The sequence below is a fragment of the Limulus polyphemus genome, unplaced genomic scaffold, assembly GCF_000517525.1.
Source record: "Limulus polyphemus unplaced genomic scaffold, Limulus_polyphemus-2.1.2 Scaffold379, whole genome shotgun sequence".
Lineage (NCBI taxonomy): Eukaryota > Metazoa > Arthropoda > Merostomata > Xiphosura > Limulidae > Limulus > Limulus polyphemus.
Genome location: NW_013665989.1, coordinates 435,238 through 451,952, shown reverse-complemented (window position 1 = coordinate 451,952; position 16,715 = coordinate 435,238). Strand labels below are relative to the sequence as shown.

The 16,715-nt window shown below is 31.5% G+C and overlaps 1 protein-coding gene across 1 annotated transcript; it reads right to left on the bottom strand.

The window, feature by feature from the left end:
• Positions 1-4,193: 4,193 nt before the first annotated feature.
• LOC106457834 (ankyrin repeat and LEM domain-containing protein 1-like) lies at positions 4,194-14,492 on the bottom strand (the record flags this gene model as incomplete). Its single annotated transcript, XM_022383882.1, has 6 exons — positions 4,194-4,357; positions 5,485-5,614; positions 8,285-8,610; positions 11,167-11,333; positions 11,412-12,425; positions 14,383-14,492. Coding segments are annotated over 6 exons (1,911 nt in total), but the record flags the coding sequence as incomplete, so codon positions are not given.
• Between the last annotated feature and the right edge of the window lie 2,223 nt (positions 14,493-16,715).

The window sequence follows — 16,715 nt, the reverse complement described above, 5'->3', positions numbered from 1 at the left end:
AAATCAAAATAACTGCCAAGAACAACAACAAAGGTCACCCTTTGTTCTCCTGAAGAAGAATAGTCAACTATTCAAAAGTGCTAAAAAGAGTTTTGGGTCTTATTTTAAGTCTATTACACTTTATATGCGATCCATTGTGCTAACTCTTTTATCAAAAAAAAAATATATATATACATGTATTAGAAAGAAGTAATTAAAATAATGTCATTCTTGTGTACAAGATACTTGTAAACTTTAATAAAATCTTACCAGTTTCTGTGAGGAATACACAGAATTACCATATTTTTGTTGGATAAATGTGCTTCCCTAGTCAAGTGGATAGTTATCATGTCTGCCCATTCTGAAAGGGTTAAAGAAGACTGGGGGCATCCAAAAGGATGTGCACTAACACCATCATTACTATCTATAAAGCCTTCATTAGACCACAAATCGAGTATGGTAACATGTCTGACAACTTCTTTAAAAACCTTATGGCTCTTCAATACATTGATCAGCTTTCCACTTACTTAAATATACACCATCTAGTTACCTTGATTCCCTAAATGTAGTACCTCAACTCAAAAACAGAATCCTCAAGCTTGCAAAAAATATTACCTCACAGTAACCACTCAGATCTGTGTGTCATACCTGATAATGTTGAGGTTAAGAAAAGACAACTGTTTGTAATTTTCGTGTTAAATGGTGAATTTAATGTTAGGGTGAATAGAATTTATGTGTTCTATAGAAGTGAAACCGGTAAAAGTGTCGTCGACATATCCGTGTCAGTATAAGGGAGGATAAAGTGTGGATTGTATTGCTTGTGTTTCGATACGTATTATAAATATGTTGGCAAGAACAGGTCAAACAGAGATACCCATTCTTAAACCATCTGTTTGAAGAAAGTTATGGTTGTTGAAAATGAAGTTGGTTTTTGTTGTTGTGAATTATATAAGGGAAACAAAATTGTGTTCGAGATATGAATCAAAGGATTGGGATCATAATTGTAGAAATCAAGTGCAAAATTACAGACTTCTTTGATGGGAACTTCAGTGAAAAGTGATACAATGTCAAAGCTGGCCATTAAGGCTTTGGGGTTTAGTTGGTTTAATGTGTTTCTAAAGTTAAAGACATCTTTAAAAAAGAAACTTGCAGAAGTTATGTACGGTGTGAGGGCCCAGGCTATGTATTTACTAAGATTATAGTTAAATGAGTCATAAGTGCTAATACGGGGCAGTCCTGTTTGTGTGGTTTGGGAATGCCATAGAGTTGTGGTGTGTGTGCAAGTCAGTTTTATTTAGATAAAAATAAAGATCTTCAGTAATCAAGTTACCTTTCTTCATGTGTAACGTGGTTTTGTTTAGTTGTTTTTCATGTGTTTATTGGGTTGTTTGAGATGGGTTTAAATTTCTTATAATCTGAAAGGATGTTCATTTTGTCAATGCATTCTGTGTTGTTCATGATTACAATAGTGATGCCTTTGTCAGCTTTTAAAATCTTAATGTTGGTATCTTTTTTCAGATTGTAGATGCAATTTATTTCGTTGTTTGTGACATTGGTCCTCAGTTTATAGGTCTGGTTAACTACATTAATGGTTTCACTAGAGAATTCGTTTTATAAACTCTATTAACCCTAACATTAAATTCACCATTGAACATGAAAATAACAAACCGTTGTCTTTTCTTAATCTCAACATTATCAGATCTGACACACGTTTCAAAACCAAAATTCACTGAAAATATAATCACACAGGCCTCTGCATCCCCTGGAATTCTGCACATGAATCCAAACAAAAATTAATGTATTAAAAATACTATACACACAGCTGAGTACATAGATGAAGAAATCAACTCTATAAAGCATTCCTTCGTTAACAACAAATTTCCACTAACCATTGTCGAAACATTTCCACACAACCACCAGAACAAAAACCTCAAAACTCAACTCACAAACAAAATTGACACTAATACACCAAACAACAGCAGAACATTACACTGCAGTTCACCATTTATTCCTGACATCAGCTCAAAAATAATCAACGCTTGGAGAAAACTTGCCATTAAACATAAAAATTCCTGTTGATGTCAAATTCACCCAAAAGCCCAGCACTAAAGTAAAATCATTATTAAATAAAAATTACACAGAATCACACAATTCCAACGTCATTTATAAAATAACATGCAATAACTGTCCAGAATTTCACATCGGAGAAACAGGTAGAAAATGTGAAACCAGATTCACTGAACATAATAGAAAACCCTCATATGTTTACCACCATCATAACTCAAAAACCAAACACTGTAATTTTAAACAAAGAACCTAACATCAATACACTCAAAATAAAAGAAGCTATCTTAATCAAAGAAAACAGCCCCACCCTAAATCAACACCCCAAGGTACCAAGATACCTATATTAGACTGGTCATGTGAACTCTTTGTTCTATACTGTATATTTTCTCATTTATCTCTGTAAACAAAATGTACCTGAGGAGGACAGAATCTTGTTGAAATGTTGTACATTCATAATATGGTTTTTCATTACCCATTCAAGCCATCTCAAAACCTTTAATTACTGCTGTGGTTCCCTATGTATTTTATATAAAAAAAATATTATTTACACTTTATTGTGTCAGTTCTTTTCTTTAAATATGGTGTTGTAACAGGCAAGAACATAAAATTACTCAAAATATGAACTCCAATTATAATGAACTGTATGAAAACAAGTTGGTAATCAAGGGTTTAACCTAATACAAACTTCGATTGTCCTCTGTATGCAACCAGGTTGATTACAGGTAAAAGGCTAGTATAATGACAAAAACTATTTCACTTTTCTATCCTGCCATGTAAACCACATAAAGGAGCAATATTAAACAATTTTCACAAGTTGTTTCCTGTTATTTAGCTGATGTGCTTATATCACTGAACTAATACACAGACATTAAGAACTTATTGTGAGGCTACCAAAGTAATTATGTACTAGTACACAGTTGGCATCCTAGCACACTAATCAACAAGCAAAAATAACAGCACTAATGTAATTCTTCTTTATACTAGTAGACAATTTAAGTCTGTACATGCAGTTCATGGTTACCCAGAGACCAGAGCAGGAGCATCATAATAACCCATAGTACTAGTGCACATTGTCTCTTGTTTCATCCAGAGTGGGAAATTATTCTAATCCTATATACTAATATGCAGTAATTTAAAAACTATAATAAGTGGGTGTACTAGTGTCACAGCTTATGGAATAATGTTAAACCTTAAAGTATATAAACAGTGTTTCATCCAATATATTAATCCAACCCTGAGATCTCTGTTTTTTGAAATGCACTCATAATTTTGAAATGCCCTGTATGTAAAATGATTTAATATATATCACACTTTCATATTAGTATATCGTGCAATGAAATTATCAATGCAGGTTAGCATATTCATAGCATCCCTTAATTGTTCATGGTTTAGTCTACTATAGATCAATGCAAAAATATAAGTGAATAAAACAAATCATACAAAAGTGGATTTTACTGTATGTTCAACATTGGAGATATTTTTTTGCAAAATTAAAATAAAAAATAACCCCAAGACAAAGAACACATGTTCAGACTTGACTTACACCATTACAGAGTTATATTCGATGGCTGACCAAGACAGGGTAACAAACAATATATCCCATTTATTTCAAGGGTTACAATAAACAGGATGGCCCAATCAAAACTAGACTAAAACAAAACACATCTATCCATTTTTAAGTAATACATGTTTGTTTCTGCATAACATAGATATATATATACACACAATCCTTACTTTTCTTTTCAGGCATTACACAGAATAATGTGAATTATGCCACATAGCACTGCAAAAAGGATTTTTCTGATGGAGTCTTATTTCAGATGTTATGCACATGGATAGAATAACAAACAATGTAGCATAGACATTTGAAATATTTATTGAAAGATTTCACATGGACCCAACGACAAAACAATCAACAAATAATCTTATGAAAAATTCAGAAATAAAGAAACTCTGCTAATTACAAGTAAATCAGTTTAGTTTTTATTGGGCTACCCTTTACAGAAAAAAAGATAAAAAATTTTCTTGTAGTATTTGCCCTTATTTCATAAATTCATAATATATATAATACATATACGTGTATATTTAAATATATAGTACGTATAATTCATTCCTACATAATATTAACAATGAAAATAATTTTTTTCTTATCTGATATCAAAAGGCTTTAACTGACGTTCTCCTTCATTTAGAAATATGTGCAAAGATCGAAAGAGAAAGAAAGCTCCAAGCTGACGCTTCTTCTTGTCATTAAAAGTTGCTGCTACTCCATAAAAGTCACCTCGTTTAATGTTCGTAAGATTTGAGAGTCCTGTAATGAATTTAAAACTTGAATGTACACTACCAGAATTTATAATATACTAACAATTACTATGCTAGTGTAAAAAACGTAAATCCTGAAATATTGCCAAGGTATCACTAAATTTACATTAACTTAGATTCACATATCCAAGACAAAGCTCAAATTTGTTTTGTATTTAGAATAAATGTATTTTTAGAGCATTAATTCTGCACTAACATGTAGCAGTTTGTTAAGCCTAAGAAAGTAAAAACCACAAGATAATTAAACTTTTGCTTTAACAATATAAGCAATTGGTAACATTTTACAAACTGATTGAGAACTTTGAAGAATGCTTATATAAAACACCTGATAAAATATTACAATACACTTTGAATAAAACAAATATTAAGTTAAAGACTATTTTTTAAAATGCAAAGCAAGCTGATTGTATTTGTATGAACAAATTCAAAGTACCAAGATAATGGAAGTACACATTTTGTAGACTAGACCTAACATATGCTGTATGATTTTAAATGCTTTAAAATTATTTTGATAATCATAGTTTAAGATATTTATTTCTAAAAGTATTTATAGACTTAAAAATTGAAGTTGTTTATACTGTAAGGAAAATTAACAATATAAACATTCACACGAGTATTTTGCTTTTATGCAAACATTTCAGTAATAATAATAGAACCTGGAAAGATTGCATTAAGCCAACTGAATTTCACTGCTTAATTATTTTTTGCACTTATCAGCCCCCCAACTCCCCCAGAAGACTATTATATTTGCTTCTATAACAATAAATACTTTCAAGAAGCTTCACAGCACCTCTTTAAATAGTAACTTTAAATATTTCAATGCCTGTATATATACGTGAATAACATTCAGCAGTAAGTAGATAAAAGTATTCTATACCAATATAAAACATAAATATCTACTTCTCGAAACAAAGAAATGCAAACATTGAATAATTACAAACTTAACTTATGTTCATGTGTAGAAAAATACTGAAAGGTTTTTACTAAACTATTTTACTATTAAAAAAATGTTTCACCATATAACAGGTGTGTGAGGTGGAGAGATTAACTAAGAGAGTATATCCACAATACATTCAATAGCTTTGAACTGTTAGATACATAAAATCTGCTACTTACCAAGTGCTTCAACCATACAAGCTTCCCTTGTATAGGCCTCTACTGGGATTACATTCTGAAAGCAGTGAAGGGAGATAACTCCCTCACCACTAGCCCATATGTCTAATATATGTTGAACTTTGGTACTAGGCTGGAGGGAAAAATACTAAATATAATAACAAAAATAACCTGTACAGATATGTTTGAAATAGTACAATGCTTATTGAGAACAACTGTGGTATCTACAATATGTTTGAGGAACACAAACTCTTAGCTCCAGTAAGCTAAGAATCTGATGAGACTTGTTTTCAACAAAATGCTTAGCTCAATTTTTATAAAATAGTATTTGATCTCTAGTCCCAGCATCATCCCATCTCCAAGATCTAAATAACTTAGGTAGATGGCCAGTTTGACAACAGAAATGATGGAAATCTCCCAAATGGCAGTAAAATCTCATCCCTTTGTAAAACAACCCTTTGAAATATAACAAAATATAGGAAAGAGCATAAAACAGTTTTATCTTTCAACCTATAGGATAGATACTATTGTGATAGAAAAACTACATTCATGTGATAACAATTTTTAACTAAGTTAGAACAATCTAATGTTCTCCAAGCAAAGTATCAACAGTCAGTGTCACCACAACCACTTTTTCCAAAAAATTAGAATCCTCTTTTAGATAAGGAGACCACAACTATACAAAGTATTTCAGTGAGTCTTAACTTTGACATGTATGGAGATAATTACCTCTTTTAACTTATATTCATTATGTGTATATAAGTACACCATAAAATTCTATTAGCTTTACTATCAGCAACAGAATACTGTCTCAATGTCTTAAATATACTATAATTTTATACCCCTATCAATATCATTAATGTAAGTAAGAAAATGTAAAGGACTAAGAATTGACCCCTACGACACTCCACTAATAAAAAGGGTATATACCCTAGTAAGTCAGCAGTAAGTTTCCAGATTTACAATGTTAAAATCCAGGATTAGAATATCTGCAGTGGAAAAAGTGCAGATAGACCACTGTGTAGCTGTGCATTAAAAAAATCAATAATCTAACAAAGACCAGTATGGTTGTACTCCATTAATAAAACCTTTTGCTTTCCTTTCATCCAACAACCCTAAAATCCAATTAACTTCTCTTTCCACTAATCCCTCCTGATGTTATTTTCTTAGCTAATATTCTGTGTACACCTTTTGAAAAGCTTTTTAAATAACTAACTACACCAAGTAACATATTCAAAAAAGTTAACAGGTTAGTCAGCAAGATTTCCATTTAGTCTCAGGACATGTTTCAAACACAACCTGCCAAAAAGTAACATTTAACATAAATACACTTGAACCCTTTCATTAACAATGGGAAACACAAACATATAAGTACAAAATTTCTGTGTGAACTGATCCAATTTTTAATTTAACTTGTGAAAAATGCTAAACACAAAACTGTTAAAAGAGAATTACATAGAAATTTAAAAAATACACAAAATAAGTTCACATTCTTACTATACTAACAGTGTGTTAGTTTTTTGGTCGCAATTTTACACTCTCTGAACTAGCTTATGCTTGCTTCTAGCTGCCTTGCTGTGTTCTATTGACTTTTAATAATTTGCCACACAATTTTGATCTGATTGATGTGTAGCTCATTTAAAGTTATGTTTTGTTGAAATTAATCTCAAAGACTTGAATAAACCTTATGTTGTTATTTTTTTTTACTGAATGTTTGACCCTGTTCCAACAATGAGCTACTTATGTATGAAAGAAGTTGAACCTCAAATATTTATGGCAGATGTGGAAAAGTAATGAATTTTATGACAAAACAGTAATAACACAAAATCATAATGATGTACAAATGATTAAATAGCTAATAAAACCTGACTAGTTTTTGACAGGACAAGCTTATCATTCTTCCTTGAGGTTTGTTATTATAGTTTTTTATGAATTTCCACAAAGTAATTCTAATTCTTTAAATATTGAATGTTATGATCTCTGACATCACTAGAAAATTAAAAAAAAAATACCTTGATAATATCTAACCAATGCTCTTTTTGTGGCATAGTTAATACCCTGAATTCTTTTGTACACCTAAAACCAAGAAGCACTCAAACTTGGTCTTTCAGACCCATCAAAAGATTCATGAACAACTAGTCTATAATTTAACTTCAAATAATAATAATAAAGAGTAAAATGTCAAAGAATATACCGTATTTTTCGGTGTATAAGACGCACTTTTTTACCCCAAAATTTGATGTCAAAATCTGCTTGCATCCTATACACCAAAGGTATGAATAATATATATATGTATATATACGATATACACAAGCCATGTGTAAATATATTTGAATAGGCATGCATAGTTTAGTTCAATTGAATGTGTTATTTATAACAATAGTAGTTTTTCTTTTCTTTTAAAAACATAACTATTTATAATGCTCTCTAAATAATAAAAAAATAAATTGTAGTAATGGAGTTAGTATAATAAAGTTTTCCCTAAAACTTTGTCTTCAAAATAAGGGTATGTATTATACACTGGTGTGTCTTATAATCTGAAAAATACGGTAGTACTAAAATGCAAGTCAGTCCCAAAACCGATAATTAGATGAATCAATACATACTAACTAACCAATGACAGTAAACCAGGTACTTCTTAAAATTCTAGCTTAGAAACATCGGTTAACTCAGACATATTAACAACCTGAAAATGGACATGTCTGAAACACAATTACAAAGAAAGGCTATCCACCACACCAAACAGAACTTGTGTTGAGATATATATAATGTAAAGTTCATAAGTTAAAACTATTTTTATCACCTTATTTACAGGATCATTTAGTATCTTGATGGCTTCATATAAGTGACTGTAAGGTCTGGCTCTTGTTCCTTTTCCAACATAAAAGATTGCATTAATGAACGCTTGAAACTGTTCACTAAAACTCAACAGTAAAGCTCGTCCAGGGAGGTTTCTGGTTACTCGGGGATCAAGTAGAAGATAATTGAATGAAGTTTTCTGTGTGCCTTCTCTCCATTTTGTTTTAGGACCAGGATTATCAAAATCATTGCACATGTCTTTCTCCAAAACTGCAGCTTGAACAAAGTCCAATCTACTTTCCAAAACATGTGAAATTTCTGGGGGGTAATCTAAAACAGATACCAGAAATAAAGGTATGAATGAAGACAATGTTCATGGACCACCAATTTCTTTTTTTTCTTGGTGGACCACAAAGAGAGCTATACACTACACTGCTTCTTCTTTTCTGTAAGTGTGCAACCTTTCCATGGATAACCTGAAGGGATCCTGCGAACAACCAGATTGAGAACCACTGTACTAGTTTATTTATTTACTTATTATTCTTTAGCACAAATAATTACTTAAATTATTTTTTACAATTCATATATATATTGGGATGTTTAAGTGCATGGAATATTTCTGATGTAATTAAAAATTTACAGATAAAATATTTTTCACAGATAAATCTTATTATTGCATAATTTTTTTAAAAAACTTTATCATTTTTCATAGATCTAGTCATGCTTTTATGAAACAGTATTCCTTTTGAAAAAGTGCAGAGTTTATTAAAAATAAACATTCTGAACACTAGCATTATGGATTATTTTAACATTTTGCATACTAGGATTACATTTCACGTACAACAAATGCCTCTCCTGAAAAAGATCAACCACTTAATGTTTAATCACTTCTGAATAGAGTCGGCTAACAGTACGAAGAATTAAATTGTGGCAGAATGCTACAAGTTCTTCAAATACCCAGAGAATGATAGTTTTTTTTTTGTGAGTGTAAAACACTTAAATGTACCATTTTGATTTAATCATTTCTGTTTTGTGTTAGATGAAAAAAATTGTTGTTCTATACAAAATTTATAAACTAAACAAATTAAATTTACATACACAATGTCTTGTTTCTTGTAGACTCATGTGCATACCTGTATTCATTGATCATAACTTTTAATAAATTTGCATACATTCATCTCGGACTATAAAGCAAACTTTGTTCTTTTTTTTGGTTCAACATTCAAGAAAAGTATTGTATTGGCAATTATACGGCAATGTTTTTTTTTATTAATAATTAGGCTGTAAAATTCATAGCTGCCTTATAAATGAGGCTGACCACAGGCCCCTTCCCATTACTCTAGGCAGCTGCATTCCTGAATGTCCAGGTTGCATATGTCTATGCATGCACGCCAGATGTTCGCTCAAGGTCATTGTTAATTCTTGCATCTAATCCACCTGTAGGTGTTCAGTTATAGTACTGATTTTGCTGGTGCATTATTGTTTTCACTATTCTTATTATAAATTTTATAATAATTGTTGTCTGTGAGTCTCATTTTAGTGATTGACCCTTTTGCAAGAGTGAGGGACCACATTGAAAGACAGGGAACAAGAAAGTAGTGTCAAATTAACAAAGGGTTACGACAGAGTTATGATGCAAATCTTAAAATTATGGTGGTGCATGAGGCAGAAAAATGAACAATTGTACCACTGCTACAAAATTTGGTGTAACTGAAAATAATGTGAGCTGTTGGCTGAAACAAAAAGTCTGAATTCCTTAATGCACATTCTACAAGAAAAACATTTTGCGGACTTAAAAAAAGGATATTATGACACTCAATTTTTTTCTTTCCCCCTGTTTCTGAAAATGGGGGTCACCTTATATTTGAGATTGCCCTATAATCAGGTCAATATGGTAGTTGTTTTTTTTTTTAATACAAGTATATCAAAAATTCATTTTGAAGCAATGTTTCATCAGGGATAGTATAAAGCTTTAGCAATATTTTCAGATGGCTAATTGTCAATATCAGTCATTATTTTGCAGGAATAAGCATATGTTCTGTACTACATTAGTATTTCATACAAAAAAAAGACATCACACTTACAAACTTAGTACCAATGAATTATACAAAAGAAACATTTCATAATTTTAACTAAATCACTCATTTGTATTATTCACCAACAAATCAATAACATAGCTAGACTTTTGAAATGTTCCTTATGTACAATTTATTAGTACTGTGTTTGCAAGTATGATGTATTTTTTTTTTACATGTATGTTATTATTGTATGTAGAAGAAAAAATAAGCAGATTAATATCACACAGAGTAAAAACAAAAAAATTCTTACTGGGCTATATTTCAAACAACTGCTCTTTGTCAAGCCCTGTTTAAGTCTATTGATACAGCAGGTTACACCGACAGGTTTAAACAAGGTTGGATAAAGAACACCAGGCTCATAAATGATTTCCTAGGGAAAGCTGATAAGCTGGAATTGGTTTGTAACACTACAGCTGTATTACCTCATAGGCTCTGATTGTTTTATTGGTTTAAAAATTTAACACAATCATTCTAACTTTATTCTGAATACTGATTAGTGAAGGATACCTGCCTGAAATGTTGTACGTCAACAGAATTAAAATATTAGTATTTTACACTTTATTATTTCTTTAGGAATTTAACTAATTTATCTAGTTTTAAATTTAATTTTATCACACATATCCATTTTTGTTGACAAGAGCAGTTCCTCCAAATTTATACATATAGGTTTGTTTACTTTGGTGATATTACTTCACTTATTTTTTCTTGAGTATTCTACCATCTTCCTATTCTTTTTTGCAAAACTCACTATTGTGTATGTGTGTGTGTATATATACATATAAGTAAGAAGGCAATGAACAAAACTTACTTGGTAAGAGGGGACTGCTGACTTGGACAACACCTGACTTGAGTCTTGTCAACCTGTGTAGGTAGACTTGTCTAGTACTGTCCTGAACTGGACCAGGATTGTCTCCAAGATCAAGAAGTTGCTTTCTTATTTCACTGTTATTAAGTTTTTGAAGGTCTAGTGGAACATTAATAGAAAGAAGAGATCTTGTTGATGAGGAGGATGAGCTTGAGTCACTACCAGTTTGGAATAATTTCCAATCATATATTACAGTGTCACTTGATGATGAAGAATTTGTGAAACTACTAGGGTTGCTACATGGATAATGTCGTTCAATCAGAGCAATTCCTTCCTCTTCATCTGTATACAAATATTCTTGAACTCCTTCATCACCAGAACTACCAGAATTCCAATGACAAGATGGTTTCCCAAGGGAAGCTGATAGCCTGGAGTTGTTTCGTAACACTACAGCTGCATTTTCACGAGGACTAAGATAATGTATACCATCTAAACGATTGCCTGTAGGAGACCCTGGACTACAAAATCCAATATCATGGACCTGTGGTGACAGAGATAATATCCTCACTGGACTTGATGTGCTCTGGGAGCTAAAAGAAGAGATACTTGCATTATAAGAAGATGAATTTCTATCTTGCTGAGTTCCTAATAGTTTTATATCATTAGCTGAGATCATAATATCCTCTTTTATTTCACAATTTAATCTTTTAGTTTCTATTGTGTCTCCACCACCACCAAGGTCAAAAATACAAGGAAAGAAACTACTTTGCTTAGGTTGTTCAACAGCAAGAAGACAGTTTTCTTTTCTTGTACAACTAACATTAGAACTTTCAGTTAGGAACAAATCTTTTAGTTTTTTGCATATATTTTCATTTGCATTCTCATTCCACATACTGTGTTTTTTTTCTTGAGGTGGAGAGCAGGTAAGATATTCAGAAGACAACACTGAAGAGGAGAAAACAGCAAATGAGGCACATGCATCTCCAGCTTCATGCAACTGAATGCCTGTTGAGCTACAAAAGGATGATCTTTGTGACACATCTGATCCCAGAGAGATTCTAGTGCTGAAGTTATGACTTCTTACAAACTCTTCTAAGACTTGAATACACTTTGATTCTTGTGTTTCTAAAGCCATCTGAAATGCATCTTTCTCACCACTGTCTTTCAGCCATGGATTTCCTCCAAATGATAATAACAATTTCAAAGATAAAACATTCCCCCATAAAACACTGATGTGTACAGGGGTAAGACCATCAATGGACCTGAAATGATTAATTGTATACATGTACAAAACAAACTACTAAGAAACTCATCTCACAGATTCATAGACTATTCAGAATCTATTGTGCTGTATTTTAGTTTATACATTAGTTATACATTTAATTTCAGATATGTTGTGCTAATCTGAACTAAGTTTTCCATCATTTATATATACAAATTTTCTCTACTGAAAAACTATATGAACGTTTGTTGGTAATTAAGCACAAAGCTACACAATGGGTTATCTGTGTTCTGCCCACCACGGGTATCGAAACCCGGATTCTAGTGTTACAAGTCCGCAGACATACCGCTGTGCCACTGTGGGGCCTATATGAACGTAAAAACAAGTTTATTAAAAAAAAACTGAACACTAATCATGTTAATATTACTGTTAAATAAAAAATATTGAACATTCATAAATTCAACTCCTACTTTGCAACAGTAAGCCTTTATTTGAGCACATTCTTTTATAAGCTGAAACTACATTGGTACAAATAGCACTAGGATACAGGGGTACACTGTGAACACAATTTTCTCCTTTACTAGTGAATAACATAGTTAGATCTGAAGAGCTTGATATATGATGAAGAAAGCAAATTATCCACTAAGAAAATATGCAGTTTTGTATCTATAAGTGTATTATGCAGCATGTGAAATTAACTAACAGCTCCTAAATTTTACTTTTTTATCAAGTGTTCTGAGTATCTACTGTCAAGATGAGTTATAGTGATGTATATTTCTTCTTTCTTCTTAGCATCTTCAGTATTACCAGTCTTATTCAATCTATAAACTAGGCAGACTATGATACCCATCTGTACACTGTTAGGAAAGTTTCCTGTAAACATCTATGGTAAATGTCTTGGTAATCATCATATCTAGGAATTTGAGTTTATCTTCTTTTATTTATATTGTGATATATATTTTGAATTATTATTTTTTCAAATGATTCATGAATTCTTGTTATCTTCACTGTGGTAGTGGCCATATTATGAATATATTGCCAACATATGTGAACCAAATGCTGCAACTCAGAATGGTTGTTATTTTCAAAATGTTCCATACAGAGACACTTATTGTGAAGATTGTCAGTTGGTACATTATTTGAGAGTTCTACCAGTTTAAGCCATTGTCAGAGTATCTGTAATGTTCCAAGGGGGTAATACATTAGTAAACAGGTTGGAGACATCAAAGGTAATCATTGTGTATTGTGAGGTTATCATGATTATTTTTATAATCTTTACAAAGTGAACTCATAAGAGTATGTTTTACCTGTTAATGGTGTTATTATATCTACATGATATATAAACCTAAAGGATGACATGGTGAATCTCTTCATTTATCCATGAAACAGAGAGGGTAGTCTTACTTGTGAATTTTAGGTAGATCATAGATAGGGTGGTGCTGTGGTGAACTGTTAGTTGTTTAACTATTTCTGTTCCAAGTTGAATATGGGGTCAAGTTTTAAGACATATGATTCTCAGCAGTTTTTTTTTTCCATTTCCAGAGTGTTGCAGTTTATTGTCTCTGACAATTTTATTTTGTAAGAATTAAAACAAGGATCAATAAATGATAAGTGTTATACATTTGTCTTTCTAGTTGCAGCACGCAGCAGTATATTTTACAATTAACTAACCTCTTCTAGAAACTGATTATATCATTACAATAGTGGCTAATTTTTTTAAATAAGCTAGCAGAAATCCCAGAGGGCTAGTAGTGTTTTTAATTCTACTAGCCCAACTGGCTAACACAAAACAAATGTTAAATTCAAGTCCTATTATTAGAATATACAACTTTCACTAATTCAGATACCTTAAAAATCAACCATGAGCTTGAAATGCTATTGTAACAGTGTAAAAAAGTTAAAGACTTAAAGAAGTAAGATTATATTTATTTCTAATACACAGTACTTCACCAAAAAACTTAATTATTATGTAGTGTAAAAAAAGCAAAACATGATACCTGATATTTGGATTTGCCCCATGTTGCAACAAAAGGGCAACAACAGCCTCATTACTAGGAGTATCTTCTAGCCCCACTGCTAAATGCAGTAGTGTACAGCCATCAGCATCAGAAACTATTTTATTTGGTTCTAGGCCATGTTCCAATAACAGTTTCAGTTTACTTGGAATACAAAAAGCAACAACAACAAACACTTAGTTAAACTCTTAATACAGTATAATGAAAACAGTGTCTTATTATCATCACCATACAAGAATTATATATATATAGTTATAAAAACTGAAATAAAATTCCATTAGCTTTCTCCCTACACTGAATTTAAAAAGCAAATGACAGTCATCATTGAACAATGAAAAAATGCAACTTTAACTTAATCTCTATAAAAAAAATAGTCATTCATTTCTTATTCCAAATTTTACAAAAGAACCCTGGCTCTGTATACATTTCCAGAAATTATAACCCCAAGTACTGTATTCAATAAAAATTAAATCTGCATCTGTTTCCATGTCTTATACCAAAAGTAATTTCATTTAATTCACAGAGAAAAACTTTATCCTTTTTTCAACTGTTCATGTAATACATAATATCATGTTAACTAAAACATTATTCTCATTGTTCCTGTAATCAAACAGTTTTAATGGTGTCAGCAAATATGCCTGATATTGCAACCAGCTCATCACATTAAACAGACCATTAATCAAGGAATCAACTCCAAAAACCTAAAGCAAACAGAATTATAAACGTAATTTTTTCTTGTGTTTCAATATTTTTATGAATACCTTAAATAAAACATTTACAGTACAATTTCCATTTAACTACTTATGGTGCATCGAATTTACTTAGTCGACAATTTCATTTTGTAATTGCTAATCAGCAGGGTGTGCAATAGTTGCCTTTTATTATAAGAATTAATCTTATGCAGTATGAAACTCCTCCAATTATATCTTCAACTGCTGCAAGTAAACCAAAGTTTGAAAAAAAAGTGTATCATCTCTCCACTAAACAAAATATTTAATCAATGACTTGTTTGGATTATTTTGCTAATACTGCACTTTCTACATCGAAATCCTAAAATAAACAAACAAATGAGGACACCACTTCCAATGGTAGAGAGAGAAACTGACAGGTACTGTATTTCAGGTAGAGCTGCTGCAGCCCTTACCTCAGCTGTTTTGGAAGATATGGGCATTATTCAAGAAAATGACAATGTTAAAATTGTCAATAAAAACAAGATAGAACACAAACGAGAAAAATAACAAGAAACATTACTGACTTCTGATGAATCAAATTGTATTATATTTTTCTATTTTGACAACAGAAAAGATATAACTAAAATTGTGATTAAAAATGGACAAAAACATTATGAACATGTAGTCATGGAATAGCACATAACTTTGATCAGTGAACCTGAATCAATTTTCTCATTCTTCCAGAACATCAGAAGGTATAAAAAATTCTATCATTCAGTGGTTTGAAGATAACAAAATTTCATCTGATCATTCAGTCGCTGTAGACTGTGACGGCACATACATCAATACTGGAAAAAAACTGGAGTTATGAGGCTTCTTGAAATGCACTTATGAAGACTTGCTCATTGATTAATTTGTTTGTTACATACCAATGAGTTATCCCTGCATCATTTAATTATGCATCTTGACAGAGTAACTCTAGGATTTTCCGCTTTTCCTGGTACTCTTGGAAAGAAACTGAAGACTAATGAATCACTGCCTTCAGTAAACTTTGTTTCAGTCAAAATTACAGAGCCATTACTGAAAACTGACCATCCTGAGGATCTCAGTACAGATCAAAAATATCTGCATGACATGTGCAATGTGGTAGTGTCAGGTCATTGTTCAAGAGAACTTGCTTTACGTGACCCTGGAATAATGAACCATTCTCGCTGGTTAATAACAGCAAACAGGATTTTGCAGCTTTCATGTCGCAACTGCTAACCCATCCAAGAAGCTTAGTTTGTTAGTGAGATATATAATAGAAGTGTATCTAACAGTTTGGTTCAATATAAAAAAAAAATCCCTCATGCAGCCATGGCTAACTGCACCTTTTTCTACTTGTAAGAAAATTATGTTTTCTTCCTGAAGTTGAATTAAGTTTATAGAAACAAAATATATTTTATTGTACTTTTATGTGCAAAACTGCTCTAAGATTTATATATGAACATAGATTGTATGTTACTTGAAATAAAACAAATTTCTGATAAGTTTATATCCAATTCACTCTGACAGAATATTAAGCATTTAGTGACACATATCACGGGTTCAAGTCTAAGGAGGTATTCTGTATGTAACTGCACCACTATACAAATCAGTACTTAC